Consider the following 21,582-nt stretch of genomic DNA (forward strand, 5'->3'; position numbering starts at 1 on the left):
AACAACCATGCGAGGAGGAAAGGCAATGTTTGTGCTTGTGTGCAGTTGAAAGGTCACTGCAACAACAACAACAACAACAACAATCTTATTATTAAACGTTAAAAACTGTCAGATGCAGACTGCACACACGCACACACAACGGTGGTGGTGGTGGTGGGTGCGACGGTGGTGGGGGTAGTCGGCGGCGGTGGTGGTGATGATGATGATGATGATGGTAGTGGCAATCGGCGGCGTCGGTGGTGGTGGGTGTAGTCGTCGTCATCGTCGTGGCAGTCGGCGATGGAGGTGGTGGTGGTGGAGGATTCGACGGCGCTGGTGGTGGTGGTGGCTGTTGGCGATCATAATGATGATGATGGTGGTGTCGCTTTGGAGGTGGTTGTGGTGGTGGTGGTGGTGGCGGTTGTCGTCTGCTGCTGCTGCTGATGTTTCCGTTGTTGCTTTCGGTCGTCTGCTTTTCAATGGAGAATGAATGATACGAAAGTCACTGGTTTGCCACCAGACATACATTATACATACATGCATGCGTATACATACATATATATACATATATATATATATACGTGTGTATATATATATATGTATATATATTGTATGTATATAAATTCAAATTACGATGAACGTAAACAAACAAACGAAGGTTGCTTTCAGAAGCTTTGAGATGTCTTAGAAAGTTAAAGAAGTGATTTTAAATTCTCAATCGCAGAATAATGCTAATAATAAAGCCTGAACAGGATAAACTCCCCCCATTTTGAAGGGAAACAGTGTCGGCGGTTATACACACACAAACATGCATATATACACACACACATATATACATATATACACACTCACACAAACATGTATATATAAACACATACATATATACACACACACATATATATATAAACACATATGCATATATAAACACACACACATATATATACACACTCACTTGTATATAAACACACATATATACATATATACACACACATGAGGAATGTGTAGAATGCAATGTATGCGATGCAGGTTCGATTCCCAGGTGAACCCATTTACAATAATAATAATAATAATGAAGATGAAGTTTAATATTTCTGGAAATATTTATTTGTCAAAATAGAAAAAAGCAAAAGATTGAAGTCCAAGAATAATTCCAAAAACCATCAAAGAATTTTCTGAAACATCCAAACCAAGAACTTCAAAGACTTCATTTTCATCCCAACTGAGGAGTAAATATTTTGGATTATCTTCAAATATCAGGATTTCTTCATCTTCAGATGTTTCCTCTTCAATATGTCCAGGTATTTTGTAAATATTGTTTCTTCTATCTCTTATATAAACACATTCACCATTTATGGTTAAATGAGGTCTTGGAATATAATATTCCTCACTAATATATCTTCCTTCTGTTCTTATCCTCCTCACCAAAGACTTTTCCCTGAACCATTCCACAAAACACAAATCTTTCCACCATCCAAACTCCTCCCTCCTCACAACAACAACATCACCAAAAGATGTGACTCCCACATCATCCACCCCTTCATCTCCCTCAAACCTTCCCTTTCTCCCCATCTCCCCCCAACACACTTCATCTTTACATTTCCCATCTTCCATATCAACCACATCCACATAATAAGAGTCAAAGATGTCGGGGTCTTTCCAATAATAGTAATCCTTGTTGTTCTCCCATATTCTTCTGTATTTCTCTTCTCTCTCTTCTTGAGTCATGTCTCTAATATAATGACCACCACACACGAGTTGATTGTCGTTGTATTTATAAATCCTGTTGTAGTATTTCTCAGTTCTGATGGTTTTTAAACAGCAGAGATCCCTGTTGAAGACCCTCATTTCTCTCCCAAAGGCGACAATGAAACATTCATCTGTCCACCGACAAATGTCCAGTGGTTCTTCTTGTTGTTCATGTTGAAGTATGTCCACTGTTGTTGTTGTTGTTCTGATTAATGTGAAACTTTCTCGAAACATCAACACACTCACATTCTCATCTAACTTAATTAGTTTACTGTTCTGGTCCCTAATGTCCCTATAATCATAACAAACAGGTTCCTCGAATGCAGGAATGGAAAAAGGGACCATTGCTGTTCTATATGGAAGTCTCCTCACTGATATTTCATCAATTCCTGAATTATTAATCTCCGCTATGTAATTACCACATCTCACCTTTAATCTACCTTTATTAATTATTTCACCTGATTCACCTCTTCTTCCTCCATCTCCATCTCCTCCTCTGTATTCCAATTTATTAATTAATTCATTACTGAATATTTCCTTGTTTGTCTGAGATGTAATGGAAGGGAAACAAAGACCAGAATCAAGATTTAATAACGACACAGATTCCAGAACCTTCACTTGGTCCCCATCAATCTTTATGCAATGACATTCAATCAATTCAATATGTTGACACCAGTAAATACCCCCCACTTTTCTCCATATTACACCATAAGGGATGAGACTTGTCTAAGCTTTAGAGGTCTTCAAATCTTTTCCATTCAGTTGAAATATTTCTTTTCTTTTGGGAACCGTGGCCATTATGTGCTTTCCTTGTGTAAAACACACACCACCAACTAAACTTGCCACATTTCTGTGACATAGCAGCTCCCCGTCTTCATCAAATATTTTAACATTTCCATTATTGGCTTTTTCACACACAACTGTCTTTCCTTCATCAGAAATATCAAAATCTTTTACTTGAACAGGAAATTCGTCTGTTTGTAAACGAGCAACCGGGAACCTTTCTCGATTCACCATAAACAACCCTTCAACATACAATTCATTCCTTCCCCTCCTGGGGCTTCCAACAAACCTTGGTCCTTTACAGTCTATACTGGAGAAGTGTACTCCATCTTTATAAATTCTTTCATTTAAAAATATTCTCTTGTATTCCCCATCCTGGGTCAAACACAAAATGTTTCTATATTCAAATGAACCTAAATGTTTCTCCCACCCACCATGAATGTACAAAAAACTGTCATCAATTGTCATCATGTCATAACCAAAATAACACCACATGTAGTGTCTGACTGAATGTAAATATTGACCATCACTGTTGAAGAAAATGATGAATCTCGTGTTGAAGACAATGATGACATCTTCAGCAGTAACTTTTATATCCTTGATGTCATTAGAATAATAATTTCCATCTTCGTCTCTCCATATTAATGGTTGAGGTATGTCTATTTGTTTTATTTCCTCCACACTCGAATGTATTTCATTAATATCTACAAAATACAAATGACTTCCATCTCTCCTTTTACTAAAAACCAGTTGATTGTTTGATAAAGAAGCCATACATCTATATTTATTTCTCGTTTGGTAAATTACCAACGACAATGGAAATTCCACTTTTAATGTCAACAGTTGGCATTTATCATCATCATAATGAGCCAAATTCGTAATGACCAGTGTGTTTGACTGCCATCGACACATTTTAATATTCTGATAAACATTCAATTTGATTGAATCCAAAAGTTGACCATCCAATGTGAATATGTTAATGTTTCTATTCTTCCTGTCCCATCCTGCAATCAGATTATTTTCAGTTATAACCAAAGACTTAATCTCCACTGGTTCTTTGTCTCCCAAATGTTGAGGGAGAGGAATATGTCTGCCTTTATCAGAAACTGTCAGATCCTGTAGATATAAAGATGATGACAACATTTCACTGACAGAAATGTTTCTGGAAAATACATCTACCAGGTCGATATGGTAATTAAGTTGATTATTTGTAACGAGATCATTCATCAACAAATTATGATCGTTTATAGCAAACATACGGCTGCTGTCTACAAGATACACAAACGTTTGGTCAATAGATCCACCGTAGAGATTGGGGGGACGTTTCACTTGGGACATTAAAACACTGGGGACCATCTGACGAATGCCATGACCACCACCACCTCTTCTAGTGTTGTACTGAAAAGCTTTTCTCTTAGTAATAATTAATAGCTTTTGTGTTTCATTTTCTATTGCTAATGCTTTTACTAGAAAAGGGATATTAATTGTCTTAATTGTTTCAACTTGATTATAATAATTGATGGCTAAAATATCTAAATGTGATGGTTTATCACAATAACAAACAATTTCACCTTCACCCATCTTACACACCCGTACATAAGGCTGCCTTAATGATACACTTCTCACTGTCTTTGATAGGTTTCCGATGACCCTTAATTGTTTCTGTAGGGGTAATGTGACACCTATATGATGAGAATCCCATCGACATATATCTGTAGCTGTAGACGGCAGAGATAATCTCGACACAATGTCTCCTTCATTAGAAATGTATAACAAGCAATCATGGTTGATGTCGGACACCACCAATTGTCCATTCTCAAGATTACATATTTCGCCAATGACAAGTTTTTTGTCATTCTTCTTTTCTTTGAGTCGTAGATTTAGATTTCTGATATAAGGATTTTTCAGGTGTAAACAACAGCCAGACGACCGGTCCTGATACTTGTAAAGAAGGACCCTGTTGAGTTGAGTGTCCGGTAGATAAACAGTCCCTTGGAAAACAGCAATGTGAGGGTGAACAGGGAAAGGCAGTTGCCACTGCCATTTCATTTCTCCATATATATCATAACATATCAGAATAGAGTGTCTCTTGAAGAGGACATAAAAATAAACATTATCAGAGTAGATGTGATGAGGGTAGCCATAGAATGGAAGGTATTTTTGAAAAAGTTCTTCACCACATGTCGAATAAAATACCATTTTATTTTCCCTTCCATCTACGACTACAAAATTAATTGGAGTTGCAGCAATGGTGACATTAGAATGTCCCAGAGAAATTCTTTCTGTAATGTCAACTTTATCTTCGTTGATCAAAAGGATATGTTTTTAGTGGTGGTCACAGCTAAACACTTATTTGATACAATATGACATATTTTCATGTAATCAGTTTGGACCTTTATTAAAGGGCCTTTTCTTAGTTCAGGACAGGTGATACACTGAAATCCTTTCATTTCACGATAAAATACCAGGAATCTGTTTGCGTTTATTCTACAAGAGAAAGAAGGAAGCTCAAGGAAAATAAATTATTTTGGTTAATTATTTCCTCATTATCAGTGAATAATTTAGCTTTTTTGTTTCTGTAAATTATTAATATAGAAGATGTAGACATAGGTAGAATATTTGTAATGTTGTAGAAATCCTCAATATCAATATAGTCTTTCAAGCTGGGGGTATGTAACTGGTGGTTGTATGACAGTTTGGGCCAAAAGTCTTTATTTATTTGAATGGCATGTGGTTTGCCAAAATAATCTGTTACCAAAATGGTATCTTTACCAACAGAAATAGAGTGGCATTTCCTGCCAATGTCCCTCTTTGTCACACCACCTTTAGCCGAAATCCTGTAAATAATTTGTCCCTGGAGGACATAGAAATAGCTTTGGTACAGAGAGATTTTACTTGGGAGGTTCAGAGAATGGGTCTCTACCTCCCATAACAGTTGGCCGTCCATATTGTAACAGATTACTCTGTTAATACTGGAAAATGTAATTAAAAGTATATTGTGGATCCCTACAGCAATATCTGTAGGTGCTTCTTTGGTAATGAATTGGTGTTTAATTCTATTCTCCCCCCAATCTATTTGGTAAACTGTCTTACCAAACATTTCTACACCTATAAGTGTAGAATGTTCCAAGTAAGCAACCAAATATAACCCCAACTGTATCCTTTTAATCTTGAAAGTTGTGGGGCTGATAATGAGAATCATTTCTTGGAAGGGGAGGGTTGCTAGAACCATGTCTTGACCAATTCTGGTGAAACTGGTAACAGAAGATGGACAATGGACATCATTTCTGTCACCGTCTCTTGTCACACAACATATTGTCATACAATGGTGGGAATAGGTAATCACTCCCCCCTGTATTACAATAATATTGGATATTGTGAGTTTGTCACATTCTTCTCCAGATTCCTCAATCTTTGCTTCTCTGGTCACAACTGGGCAAAGAGGACGATATTTTATTGCTATTTTTGGTTGAATGGTTTTGTGGTTGTATGGGTTACAGGTGACATAAATGTCAAAGAGTCTTTGTTGAAACCAATCAAGGTTTTGGTGAACAAAATCATTATTTTGTTTTGTAACTTTCAGAAATCTTTGCATTTTACGTTTGATATTACGTAAAATACAAGATCCATCTAAACCCATGGAGTCCATGTGATTACATTCATCTTTTATATTATCTATAAACGTATTGATGTGGTCTGATTTGATTATTGTTCGGTAACATGTCACAATATGAAAAAAATTTGGTAACATGGACATTTCCCATTCTTCAGATTTCTTTGTGTCTTTTGTTTCCTGTTCTTCTGGTTTTTTTTGTGTTTTGTGTATGTAATATTTGGGAAAAAATTGGTGTAGTTTCCCTATAAATCGATGTTATATCACAGTCTGTGGCAGGAATGAGAGCCAACATTTTGTTTTCTTCGTTAATCTTCTCCATTTTATGAATATGAAATTATTATCTTGTTCTGTTAAATATATTCTTTTCTCTTGATTTTGTCTTCTTCCTTTCGAATACAATTTATCTCTTCAAAATTCACAAATTTTTTACAACAAAGCTGAAATAGAATGAAAACTTCATTAGTTTTGTGAAAAGCTTTTGATAAAATAATATTTACTTGATTCGTTCAAACAATTTCAAGGAAAACACACATTTCATTAAATATATTTTAAAAAATTGATTATTTGACAGTGAAGTTAAACATTTAAACTATTTTCAATGGAATAATCATTTTAGAAATAGAACTTGAAGATATAAATACACCATTATCTTTATTGACTGAATATAAGTGATGGTGAAAAGTTTTGTAGTAAGAAGGAATATAAATATTTTGTTGAGGTTATTTCTACAGATATTATCGATAGAAATTATAGCCAGGACTGATTTCCTGCTACAACATTTCATATCGAAACGTCACACGGAAACAAACAATGAGATCAAAGACAAAAACATTTGTTGTTTGTTCTTGTTGTTTGTCTCATCGCTTGTTTACATCTGACATCTCGATACGAAACGGTTTAGCTAAAAATCAGAGCCAACTATAATTTCTATGGAATATCAATAGAATAATATGAAAAGCACAGCTAACACAGTAGAATGTGGTGTTGACTTGCTGGAGATGAAACTAGTTCTTAACCTGACAAATGCTGTAAATCTCTCAACATTCCAATATAATCCACACAATTATCATACACAACATTGATTAACTTGGAAAGCTTATCAAAAGATGGGCTTTCATATAATCACACTGATACACAGCATGTTGAGAGGATCGTTATTATTTGTTCCTGATTGAGATAATAAAGATTGGTTAATGAATAAGCTTAATTAATGAAAGGTAGGTTCATCTAAATTATCTCTAATATAAGGGACAATGTTTGGATAGCAATGAGAAAGATGTGTTTGTATGAAAAAGGGGTTTGGCAGAGGAAGTGTGTTTTGTCTTGTGTTAGGTGAGGAGATATAACTTGGTGTAGTTTATTATGAAGTATTGGGGGTTTAATGAGGTGGATTAGGAAATATTGGTGGGGTGTTTAATGACATTCTGGTGACTCATCATCATCAGAATGATCCTCCACCCCCTCCTTGGTCTATAAAATAATGACTGTTACTCTATTGACCCCAGGAGGAATGGAGAGTAAAAGTGACCTTCTTCAGGATGTCAGCTCTTTGAATATACATGGACTAAACAAGAACATATTTTTGGAAAAAGCTGGATAAGGCTATGTTGTTGTTATTGGTGTTGTTGTTGACAACAAAGTTTATAAAGAAAAAAAACAGATAATTGCAAATATTTCAACTGTAAAATTAAATTGGAATTAATGTTTATATTTCACTTGTGCCATTCTACTTGGTTTATTTTGGGGGAAGAAAAACCTACAAAAACTCTCATAATAATTATATTAGACTTTAATCTAATTGTATATATATTTATATACACAAGGATGCACACACGTATATTTATACATCAATACGTCCGTATGTATGTATGATCATCATCATTTTACCCCCACTTTCCATACTGGAATGGGTTGGATGTTTCAAAGAATATTTTGCCTGAAGTTACATTTTCTGGTTTTCTTTCTACAGCTGGATGCTCTTCCTGACACCAACCCTGCACAAAGTGCACTGGTTGCATCTTATGGCGCCATCACTAGAGACGATTGCCATTTCCTTGACGAAATTAAAGATTCCTTCAACCTCTGGGCTTCACACATACCTTGGGATGGGTGAGAGATCTAGGATAACAGATATATGGAAAGGAGTGTTTGAGTGTTGGGGAAAGACTCAGGTAGGTCCAGTAACATCCCTAGTTTCATTGGAAGAATGGTTAAGAGAAGAGATTTACAATAAGATAGTAGAGTAAAAAGAAGAGAGAGTGATTGAGATGAAAGATAGGAGTAGGGATGATAGGGGCATGGCAGTAGGGACACAGTTGACAGTGACATGGGTGATCTGAAGGATGTGTGATATTGGAAGTGATTGATAGGGATATGATAAATGTGAGAGGGTAGTACAAGGGCTGAAGGTGTAGACTATATATATGTGTGTGCAAATGAGGAAAAATAAAACTTCAAATGTGAGTATATGTGTAATGTATTTTTTATTAATATTTAGCAGAAATAACAAGAGTGACTCAAGATCTGAGTGTTTCATGTGTTGACACTCATCAAACTAGTTCTTTGGAGGTCTGAGAATATACCTCGAAAGAACCAGTTGTATAAATGCCAATAAATGAAACTTTTGGATCTTGGGTCACTTTGTTACTTCTGCTAAATATTAATATATATATATATATATATATATATATATATATATATATATATATATATATACACACATACACACACAGATATGTGTGTTAGTTATATGAATGTACCTTCACATAATCATGTATAAATGTTTGTGTATGTATATATGTATGTTTATAGATATGAATTAATGAATGACAAAAGAACAAGAGTTACGTAATCACTTCCATTAGCTTCCATCTGTTTCTGCTACAGGAAGCAGTAATCTCGAGCTGATTGTGTTTGTGTAGGTGCCTGTGCATTTGTTTATTTATGTTTGCAATCTATTTTAACTTGCTCCAAGCAGTCACATCTGTCAACCAATCACCCCCACCTTGGAAGACATGGGAAATAAGAACTTTTGTTCTTGCAAAAATGGTTTTGGGTTAGCAATAGGAAGGCTGTCTGTCTGTAAAACAATGTTACAATAATATATTAATCTAACCCATGCTAGCATACAAAATCAGATGTACAATCAAACATAAGTAAACCCATGTTTATACATTCATACACACACACACACACATGTGTGTATGTGCATTTGGTGTTAGGAAGATCATCCAGCTGTAGAAATCTTGCCAAATCTTTCATTGGAGCTCACCAATGTCCTCTGGTTCACTGCTTCCTCTTCAACTGTCCTACCCATGCCAGTTAGGGAAAATGGATGTCAAAACCTTTATAATACATCAGATGATGTATTTTCTTTTCTCTATTTTCCCTCTCATAATTTTGTTTTGTTCCTTGCCAGGTTCTTGTGAGTCCCACTCAGTCAAGTCTATGACTACACTCGATTAGTTTCACCAATCCTCACCTGGTTTCAAGCAAGAGAATATTTCACCAAGTTCTTCAAACATGAACAGCACAATGGTTGGATATGTTTTCTGGTGGAACACTGCAAACAAACGACACTGTTTGTGTGATGTGACATTTGTTTATAATTAGCATCTGATGTCAAGACAAGGGAACATGAGCAGACATATGCATACACATACAAGTACAAATGTAGATATGCACACATGAATATACACACACACACACATATATATATATATATATATACCATAGGATTTATCAGTTCCATGTACGAAACGCACTCACAAGGCTTGGGTCAACCTGGAAGATTAAAAGAAATTACTTCTTTAAGGTGCTGCAAAGTGGGACTGAACCCGAGACCACATGGTTGTGAAGTGAATTCCTTGACCTTACAGCCATGCCCCCATCTTTTTTTGGTGATATTTTGAAGATAATAATAATAATAATCCTTTCTACTATAGGCACAATGCCTAAAATTTTGAGTGTGGGGGCTAGTCGATTACATCAGCCCCAGCCCCTAACTTTTATCAATCCCAAAAGGATGAGAGGCAAAGTTGACCTCGGCAGAATTTGAACTCAAAACTTGGAAGAAATGATGCAAAGCATTTTGTCTGGCATTTTGTGATGATTCTGTTTGTTCATCACAATAATAATAATAATAATAATAATAATAATAATAATAATGATAATAATAATAATAATGATTTGTTTTTATTTTTCTATTACAATAAAAATGATTTCAAATTTTGGTACAAAGCCAGCAAGTTCAAGAAAAGGGTCAGTCTATTACACCGACCCCAGTACTTAGCTAGTACTTGATTTATCGACCCCAAAAAGATGAAAAGCAAAGTCGACTACAGTGGAATTTGAACTCAGAACATAGCGACAGATGAGTCTTAATAATAATAATAATAATAATAATAATAATAATAATAATAATAATAAGGGTTTCAAATTTTAGCAGAAGGCCAACAAGTTCGGGGGAACTCAAAAGATACTTAATCTATTGGTCTCTTTTACCAAACTGCTAAGTTACAGGATGTAAACACACCAATATCGGTTGTCAAGCAATGTTGGTGGGACAAAAATAGAGGCACAATTACGTACCTATTTGATTTCTTAGCTTATATTTCTGTAAAATTGATTTACAAATTTTGAATTTTCCATGAAACATAAAATCTAAAACTTTTTGTCATTAAATAGAATTTACATTTTCTTTCTTTAGAATTCATCAAATATTTTTGAGCTTGTTCAAGAAAATATGAACTTTCTCTTCTTGTAAAAGTATTTGAAATCCTGGACACATTTTTATAGTTTATAAAATGGTAGGAGGAAATAAGCACAAATGTGAAGAGTGTGTGTATATATGTATGTATGCAAGTGTGTATCTCTCTCTCTCTCACTTTATATATGTATGCGTGTGTGTGTGTGTTTTTTCCATCATTTTATCATGCTATAAATGTGTTGGTATTTACTGTTTAATTAAAATATCAACTTCACTTCCTAACCTAGCTGATCCACAAATAGTTAAAATATGTACCAGACTTAAAAAAGAAATACTGGTGCTCATATGATCAGTTAAATGCATAAAGGCAATGCTCCAGCATGACCATGGTTCAATAAATAAAGGAGTAAAACACATCAGCCACACATTACATACATAACTTGAAATCTCTACACCACCATGACCATCACACCATCTAGTCTGCTAATCTATCTCTATAAATGTCACACCCTCTCTTCAATTATTATTCATGTCTTTCTCATCCACAAATCTACTTTAAAAAAAAACATTATTCTATTTCTCAACCAAGCTAATAATTCCACAGAAATCTCTAAAAACTTTTCTAAATTTACCAAAATATAACAGATTATTCCTTCAAATACAATATTTAAATGTAATTTATAAAAATATATTAAAAATATAATCTTTTTAAATCTAATAGGATGTTAAACTTTTATAATGTCAGAATACAATTTATAAAGTTGGTGGAAGACAACTGGAGGTTTCTATGGGATAACCTGCTGAGAGCCACTGACCAGACCTGTGGCTGGTGTAAAGTCACCTCTCGACCCAAAGTAACGTGGTGGTGGAACAATGTGGTTGACAGGGCTATTAGACAAAAGAAACAGGTTTGGAAGGACTGGAAGAACGGAGGTAGCAGGGAATTGTATCAGACTGCTAGAAGGGAAGCTAGGAGACAGGTTTATTTAGCCAGAGGGGAAGCAGATAAGAAAAATATTTGCCAATGTTTTGTGCCGTGAGGACAAAAGACTTGAAGTATTTTGTGTTGCAAGACAGTGTGTGAGAGAGAATAGTGATGTCGTAGGAGAGAAATGTGTTCGCATGGATGATGGTTCACTTGCACTAAATGAGGCTGCAAAGAAAGAGGTTTGGGGACGCCAACTACGAAAGATTGCTCAATAAAGAGAATGAATGGGAGAAAGAGAGTCTGCCGAATGTCACCCGTATTGTTAACCAGGTGATACACGAAGGAGTCATACCCAATGACTGGTGTAGGAGCACCATAGCCAACTGCTACAAAGGTAAAGGTGACGCTTTAGATACAAATAATTACAGAGGTATCAAGCTGTTAGATGAGGTTATGAAAGTCACGGAGAGGGTCATAGCCCAACTAATTAGAGAGAGAGAGAGTCAGTTTAGATGAGATGCAATTTGAGTTTGTGCCAGGGAAAAGCACTACTGATGCTATATTTCTGGTAAGATAGCTGCAGGAGAAATACCTAGCCAAGGATAAACCTCTGTACCTGGCTTTCGTTGACATGGAGAAAGCCTTTGACAGGGTCCCCCGATCCCTTATATAGTGGTCAATGAGGAAACTAGGGATAGAAGAATTGTTAGTGAGAGCTGTGCAAGAGATGTACAGAGATGCTGTCAGTAAGGTAAGGGTCGGCAATGAGTACAGTGAAGAATTCCGGGTAGAGGTAGGGGTCCACCAAGGTTCAGTCCTCAGCCCCCTCCTATTTATCATAGTCCTCCAGGCGATAACAGAGGAATTCAAGACAGGATGCCCTTGGGATCTCCTTTATGCTGATGACCTTGCACTAATTACTGAGTCACTTTCAGAACTTGAGGAGAAGTTTCAGGTTTGGAAGCAGGAACTAGAATCAAAAGGCCTTAGAGTCAACCTAGCTAAAACCAAAGTCCTAATAGGTAGGAAGGTAGATAAAACACAAACCCCTTCAGGTAGATGGCCCTGCTCGATCTGTAGAAAAGGTGTAGGTAGAAACTCTATAAGATGTACCCAGTGTAAGCTATGGACACATAAGAGGTGCAGCAATATCATAGGCAGGTTAACTAGGAAGTTAGTTTTTGTATGTGGCAGATGTTCAGGTGTAATAAACACTGAAAATGTGCAGAAAACAACTTCTGTCTCATTCCAGGGAGAAAAACTAGACGTAGTTGATAGCTTCCGCTATCTGGGTGACCAAATTAGTAGTGGGGGAGGGTGCGCTGAAAGTGTAGCTGCAAGAATAAGAATAGCCTGGGCAAAGTTCAGAGAGCTCTTACCTCTGCTGGTGACAAAGGGCCTCTCACTCAGAGTAAAAGGCAGATTGTATGACATATGTGTACGAACAGCCATGCTACATGGCAGTGAAACATGGGCCGTGACTGCTGAGGACATGCGTAAGCTCGCAAGGAATGAAGCCAGTATGCTCTGATGGATGAGTAATGTCAGTGTGCATACCCGACAGAGTGTAAGTATCTTGAGAGAAAAGTTAAACGTAAGAAGCATCAATTGTGGTGTGCAAGAGAGACGATTGTGCTGGTATGGACATGTGGCAAGAATGGATGAGGATAGCTGCGTGAAAAAGTGCCACACCCTAGCGGTTGAGTGAACCCGTGGAAGAGGCAGGCCCAGGAAGACCTGGGATGAGGTGGTGAAGCACGACCTCCGAACATTAGGCCTCACCGAGGCAATGACTTGTGACCGAGACCTTTGGAAATATGATGTGCTTGAGAAGACCCGGCTACCCAAGTGAGACCAAAATCCAAGGCCTCTGCCAGGGATGTAGCCAGCCCACTTACGCGTAATATTCCTTCATTGGACATTAAACTCCACTTGCGAAGACCTGTTGAGGCAGGTGAAATCAAAATCAAACTAAATTTGTAGACTGGCACTCATGCCAACGTCTCTTCATTGAACACTAAGCTCCACTTGCGAAGACCTGTTGGGGCAAGCGAAAGCGAAATCGTGATGGCACCTGTACCAGTGGAGCACTAAGAGCACCGTCCGAGCGAGATCGTTGCCAGAACACCAGCTGTCTGGCTTCCGTACCAGTGGCACGTAAATAGCCCCATTTGAGCGTGATCATTACCAACGTTGCCTTCCTGGCACTTGTGCCAGTGGCACATGAAAAGACATTCGAGCAAGATCGTTGCCAGTACCACTGGACTTGCCCCTGTGCAAGTGGCAGGTAAAGTACTGCGTTGCCAGTACCGCCTAACTGGCCTTTGTGCTGGTGGCATGTAAAAGCACCCACTACACTCTTGGAGTGGTTGGTGTTCGGAAGGGTATCCAGCTGTAGAAATTCTGCCAAATCAGATTGCAGCCTGGTGTAGCCACCTGGTCCACCAGTCCTCAGTCAAATCGTCCAACCCATGCTAGCATGGAAAACGGACGTTTAGCGTCGTGGTGGAGAATCCTGTTATTGTCTCTCAATGGACCTACGGGTGGAACAGCGATCTTATGCTTGTTATGCATCAACAATAAAGTCAATATAGCTGGCAAGATGAGCTCCTGGATCCTCAGAACTTTCCAGTTTCAAGAGCAAGATGCAATTGTTCCCCTACTTTCCTCTTTTGAGCTGCCACACCTAAAATGATGCTGTCCACTGTGGTCCCCCTGCCCCACACCAAACAAAAACATTAAGAGAATTGAGTCACTCCAGTGAGCAATCATTAAAGAAATATAAAGTATGACTCATCTTGATTATTGGGACCACATTAAAGCATTGAAACTTTCTTCTCTCCAAAGCTATCTTGCACAATGTGGTGAATATATGACCAGCATTGCTGAAACAACATTAACATTTGATACAGAATACATCCAGGGCTGGGGGTCCTTGTGCCATATGGGCCCTACACAATTGAGGATCACAACATATAAATCCACAGCAATATAATTCTTTTCCTCAACAGGACCCTGTTCCATATAATGTTATCCAAAATCAAATCAAAGAAAAAAATACTATCCCATTACCTTTAAATGAAACCTGGACAAATTTCCTCAGGGGATACCAGAAAAGCTACCAATACCTGGGTACATCTCAGTCAATAACTCCCTGCTTGAATTGGTCCTGATACCACAAAATATGACATGAAAACGATTTAACACATCCTATCAGGGGATGCTATTAAGTCAGACATAGTCGGGGCCAGTGTTTGGCCAAAATGTATTACAGTATTAAATTGATACATACATATATAGACATACGTACATACATATGTGTGTATTTATGTATCATAAAACCCTACTTGCGAAGACCTGTTGAGGCAAGTGAATTTGGAATTTGGAATTTGAAATTTGAAATCTGAAATCGAACTGAATCCAATGACTGGCACCCATGCCAACCTCTCCTTCATTGGATACTAAACTCTGCTTGCGAAGACCTGTTGAGGCAAGTGAAATCGTAATTGAACCATACTCGATGACTGGCACCTGCACCAGTGGAGCACTAACAGCACTGTCCGAACGTGTTCATTGCCAGAGCAGCTGTCTGGCTTCCATGCTAGTGGCCCGTAAATAGCACCGTTTGAGCATAATCATTACCAGCGTTGCCTTCTAGCACTTGTGCTGGTGGCACATTAGAAAATCATTCAAGTGAGGTCATTGCCAGTGCCGCTGGACTGGCTCCCGTGCAGGTGGCACGTAAAAAACACCTTTTTGAGCGTGGCCGTTGCCAGAACCGTGTGACTGGGTCTCGTGCTGGTGGCACGTAAAAGCACCCACTACACTCTCGGAGTGGTTGGTGTTAGGAAGGGCATCCAGCTGTAGAAACTCTGCCAGATCAGATTGGAGCCTGGTGCAGCCTTCTGGCTTGCCAGTCCTCAGTCAAATCATCTAACCCATGCTAGCATGGAAAGCAGACATTAAATGACGATGATGATGATGATGATGATAAATCATATAACATGGCTTGTTTCCAGTGTATGTGTGTGTCTGTGTGTATACTATATTTATCAGTTTACATATTAAACAATGCCCATAATGGAGCAATGCTCTGAAGACATTTAGTCAAACAAATCAACTCCTGTATTTACTATATTTTAAGACTAGAACTTATTCTGTCAATTACTTTTGCCAAGTCGCCAAGTTTCAGGAACATAAACACACCAACACCAGTTGTGAAGCAGTGGGAGTGGAGAGATAAACACACACATGTAGATGATGGAATTCTTTCAGTTTCCATTTACCAAATCCTCTCACAAGGCTTTTCTCAGCCCGAGGCTGTAGTAGAAGACACTCGCTCAAGGTGTCATGCAGTGGGACTGAACCCGGAACCATGTGACTTTACAAAGTAATACTATACACACACACATACACAGTTATCATAGCTGTTGCTCTTGTATACACACACACACACATACACACACTGTACACCCATTAGCGCCCCCACCCTTACCTACCCCCAACTCCCCCTTTATATATTTTCTGTGATATTGTACCCTTATCAGATCTTATCCTGTTTGCAGACCCTCCTCCCTGCCATCTGCCACCATTTATTGTGCATTTCTCTTGAACTTTGAGACTTGCCAAAGAAATAGAGATTTCAATATCACAGTAAACTATTAATCCTTTCCGGTATCTCTTTGACCTCAACTGCCAACACCACTTCATTGCACACACACACACACACCCTTGCCGACACATCCATCTAGCTATATGTCTCTCTCTTTCTTTCTGTCTGTCTGTCTGCCTGTCTCTCTCTCTCTCTATAATATATATGTGTGTGTGTGTATATATATATATATATATATATATATATATATATATATATATATATATATATACATATATATATATATATATATATATATATATCGATTTAAATGAGAGTTCAAAACCGATCTATTGAAAATACTTTATTATACTAATAATGAAAATGACCTATGGACATTTTGATGCAATATCCAGATTGATTCATGCATATTATAAAATATGGGATACTGCATCTCCTCAGGGTCTTATTAGTAGGAGACAAACAACAAAAATAGATAACATTCATATACAACATTCATAGTTGATCTATGAAAACATGCAAAAAAACAAGTTGAAAAGACATGAGATGTTATACAACCATACATCATAATGGTGTTGAAATCATGAACATATCAACCAAATGATTCAAATTAATGATGCTAGACTATGAAGTTCGGTAATTAACCAATCCGGAACGCTGTACGTTTCGAAAAGGATCGTTGGAGTTATAAACATAAATACAAAATTCAGACCGAAGAAAAAAACAGTTAGATATTAAAAAATAGATTTTTAATACAAGATCCTGGTCAAATAGAAGTATATCTAATAAAGAATGCTTATATATATATACTCAACAAATAACTTAAGTATATGTATGTGTGTATGTATATGTATATATATATGTATATATATGTATATGTATATATATGTATATGTATATATATGTATATGTATATATGCATATATATGTATGTACATATATGTATATATACATGTATGTATATATATGTATATGTATATATATATATATATATATATATATATATATATATATATATATATATGTATATATGTATGTACATATATGTATGTATATACATATATATATATATATATATATATATATATATATATATATATATATATATATATATATATATATATATATATATAAACACACCAACACCAGTTGTGAAGCAGTAGGAGTGGAGAGATAAACACACACATGTAGATGATGGGATTCTTTCAGTGTCCATTTACTACATCCTCTCCCAAGACCTTTCTCAGCCCGAGGCTGTAGTAGAAGACACTCGCCCAAGGTGCCATGCAGTGGGACTGAACCCAGAACCATGTGACTTTACAAAGTAATACTATACACACACACATACACAGTTATCATAGCTGTTGCTCTTGTATACACACACACACACATACACACACTGTACACCCATTAGCGCCCCCACCCTTACCTACCCCCAACTCCCCCTTTATATATTTTCTGTGATATTGTACCCTTATCAGATCTTATCCTGTTTGCAGACCCTCCTCCCTGCCATCTGCCACCATTTATTGTGCATTTCTCTTGAACTTTGAGACTTGCCAAAGAAATAGAGATTTCAATATCACAGTAAACTATTAATCCTTTCCGGTATCTCTTTGACCTCAACTGCCAACACCACTTCATTGACACACACACACACATCCTGCCTACACATCCATCTAGCTATATGTCTCTTTCTCTCTCTTTCTTTTTGTCTCTCTTTCACTTTCCTTTTCTCTGTCTCTCTCTTTCTATATATATATATATATATATATATATATATATATATACATATGTATGTATATATATATATATATATATATATATATATATATATACATATATACATAAGTATATATATATATATATCTATATATATTTATTTATGTATATATTAATATTATCTCGGTTGAAAAAACTTTGACAATGTGAATATGTTAATAGTTACCATGAGTAGCAAAAATCACACAAAAACTAGGATATCACACCCATTTTATAAGTAGAAATACCAAGTTAAAGTGTTTTATTTTGAGTAGATATGAATAATAATAATAAATGCAACAAAAGGCATATAAACAATAAGTTCCTTTCATTCCTACATATGTTTCAAAATATATGTGCACTCTACATTATGCCTTCCCCTAATTTAATCTTTTAATTTAAACCTTTAGTACAGCGTTCACAGCCTCTCTCCCTTAATAACACTATGTAAACCAGCGTTCTTGTTTCTAACAGTCACTTACTTAGCTATATAATGTTACTAGCAGAGATACCTGGCGTTGCCCGTGTTACATGCAATTGAAAATTGAGACTTTTGTGTTATATTTTCTATAAGGAACTGGAATACATGTGATTCGAATTTCATCAAAATTGCACATGAGGGTTCTTTCCCTCTTTACACACCCTAAAAAAATTCTAATCATGAGACATGTATCCCATACTATTGATCTTTATGCGCATATTCCAAAATTTCAGTCTTCTGGAACCTGTGAAAAAGATTTTGCTCCTGCAAAATGGAGCTCATGGAGCTCTAAAATGTGGGAATGAAGGCCCCTATTGGGGGTGGGTGTGTTAATGTCAACCAGAGAAGTTGAATTGTTGGGAATGATTTTACTTGGGTCTTATAGTATGCCTGTATATATGTGAGAGTATAGTCTCACTTTAATAGTTTCAGTATGAAATTGAAAATATTAAAGTGAAAATATTTGAAATTACAGTAGCGACATGTTATTGTTTCACTTTTGATAGGTAATACTGAAATAGTGGAATAGTTTCAGTATTAAAGTGAAAGTATCTGACATTACAGTAGAGTGATGTTATTGTTTCACTTTTGACACATAATACTGAAATAGTGGAGGAGATATGATATTGCTGTGGGCTCGAAGTATGCAGGAAGTTAAAAATTTTTTGGCCTAAGATACTACATGGACCCTAAAAGGATTTTGCTCCTGTAATATAGACCTGATGGAGCTGAAAAATGTGGGAGTTAAGGCCCCTATTGGGGATGGGTGTATTAATGTCAACCAGAGAAGTTTAATTGTTGGGAATCTTTTTAACTTGTGTGTAATATGTATTGTTTGAATTGCTTTGAAATAGGAAATATATGTATGTTCACTGGGTTTGTAAAAGAGAGCAAAGCTACAGGAAACCAAAAATAATGATCACAATAATCAGTCAGCTACCCTAGCCTAGTCGTTACTACTCCCCAATGTAGAATTCCTCACCATACAGGTGACAGGTACAGCTTTAAGATGCATTACGGATCTATAGCAATTGGAAGGGCATGACCCAATTGAAACAACAATGTGTGACGTTTGGAGTAAAGAGAAATGAAAGTGTCGCCTCTGGAGTTTGCAAATGTCCACTATACTGATAGGTAACTGCAGAAAAAATTTATAATCAATAAATGTCTTAGAACAACCAGTCACTCATCTGGGAAGGCCTTGAAATCAATGTTACCAACTGGGGACTATGTGTGTCACAGTGATAATAAAAAGACTGAAAGGTCTGCAACGAAATAATTTTACTCAACACTTTGCAAGTGAATCAGTGGAGGCAAAGATGCGTCTCATTTACTTGACAATTTATGCACCACATTGCAGAAATCACAATGTAAGTATATCTGAAAGGGTAGTCTTACACTGTTGTACCGTTGAATTACAAATAATGGTCATCTGTTATGTTCGGGTGACCCTATCGCTACCAATGGTACAACTGTATTCGTCTTTGTTTAGGAAAAATGACTAAATTGTGGGTGTTAAGTCCCCATGAAGGGGTCTTTGTAACTTCTAAGAAGAAAAAATTTTAGAAATATTTCTTTGTGTGTGTAATATATATGGTTAAAATTTCATCAACATCAAAAATATATGAATTTTCATGGGGGTTATGGCCATTATGCATAGAATATAATTTCCAAATTTCTTAAAGATCCATTCAATACTTTTGATGTAGTTTTGGATAACAAAATAAATGACTAATGTGTGTGTTTGTGTGCATATATATGTGTGTGTGTATGGGTGTATATATGTATAGATATCTGTATGCATTTATATATGTGTATATATTAGATGTACATCTATATATATACATCTACACATATGTATACATATACATGTATGCATATAGATCTATATCTATATATATATCTGTACATATACATCTATATGTATACATATACATCTCTCTCTTTCTCTCTCTCTCTCTCTCTCTCTATATATATATATATATACATACATACATACACACCATTAAAGTGAAAGTATCTGTCATTACAGTATCGAAATGTGATTGTTTCAGTTAGTGGAATAGTTTCATTTTTAAAGTGAAAGTATTTGACATGAGCGTTTTTGTTTCACTTTTGACACGTAATACTTAAATAGTAGAGGAGATATGATGTTGCTGTGGGCTCGAACTATGCAAGAAGTTAAAAATATTTTTTGACTAAAACACAACCGGAACCCTACTATATATTGTGACACACACATACTATAACACCTCATAGTATATAACACATAGTGAGATGTTGAATGAAATACAGAAGATGTTTGTGAAATTATTACCAAAATATGTTTCTAAGTGAGTGTGTCAATGGTTTCTCTATGACTGAATGTGAGAGTTTGTGACTGAGTTATGTTACACCTAGAAATAAAAGACCGTCCACTTGGTATCAGAACACACTCTAGTCCCTCATCACTGTTTGCCACCAGCCAATGTTTATATCTTGTCTATATTCCTATATATAATATATTAGACCTGAAGACATAAGGTAGACCACTAGACATTAGACCAGTCTTCCTTATCAGTAGACCACTAGCAGCTAAATGCCCCTCCAATCTACTGAAAAGGACACTGGTCAATTGCTTGGTACAAGACCAGCAGTTTTGAGGGGAGGGGACAAGTCAATTACAATGACCCCAACACTTGACTTTATTTTACCAACCACACCAAAGGGATGAAATGCAAAGTTGACCTCAACAGAATTTGAACTCACAGCACACAAAATAGTTTAACAATTTCTTACACAGTTTCCAATAATATCTAATTATAAAAATATAACCAGATTTTTTAAACATTGAATGGCTCTGAAGATTCACCCAAGAAAAATAGGAATTAAAAGAGTCCACAGGTACAAAATGGTTGAGGACCACTTGTTTAGTGCAATAAGTGCCACTAATCCCTTAATTATTAGGATGGAGGGTAGTATAGAGTTA

The 21,582-nt window shown here is 36.3% G+C and overlaps 2 protein-coding genes across 2 annotated transcripts in view; one reads left to right on the forward strand and one right to left on the reverse strand.

The window, feature by feature from the left end:
* Positions 1-1,060: 1,060 nt before the first annotated feature.
* The window catches only part of LOC149130476 (uncharacterized), a 154,526-nt gene continuing 134,004 nt past the window's right edge, over positions 1,061-21,582 (reverse strand). Inside the window, exon 2 of the mRNA XM_089344346.1 lies at positions 1,061-2,221. Coding sequence (XP_089200472.1) covers positions 1,081-2,221 — 1,141 coding nt within the window. The 3' untranslated portion in view covers positions 1,061-1,080. The remainder of the gene's footprint in view (positions 2,222-21,582) is intronic.
* LOC106870251 (adhesion G protein-coupled receptor G6) overlaps positions 1,157-21,582 on the forward strand; it is a 146,373-nt gene continuing 125,947 nt past the window's right edge. The window contains exon 1 of the mRNA XM_089344345.1: positions 1,157-1,277. The gene's annotated coding sequence lies outside the window, so the exon portion shown is untranslated. The remainder of the gene's footprint in view (positions 1,278-21,582) is intronic.

This window comes from Octopus bimaculoides, chromosome 28, assembly GCF_046866305.1.
Source record: "Octopus bimaculoides isolate indiv1 chromosome 28, ASM4686630v1, whole genome shotgun sequence".
NCBI classification, from domain to species: Eukaryota; Metazoa; Mollusca; class Cephalopoda; order Octopoda; family Octopodidae; genus Octopus; species Octopus bimaculoides.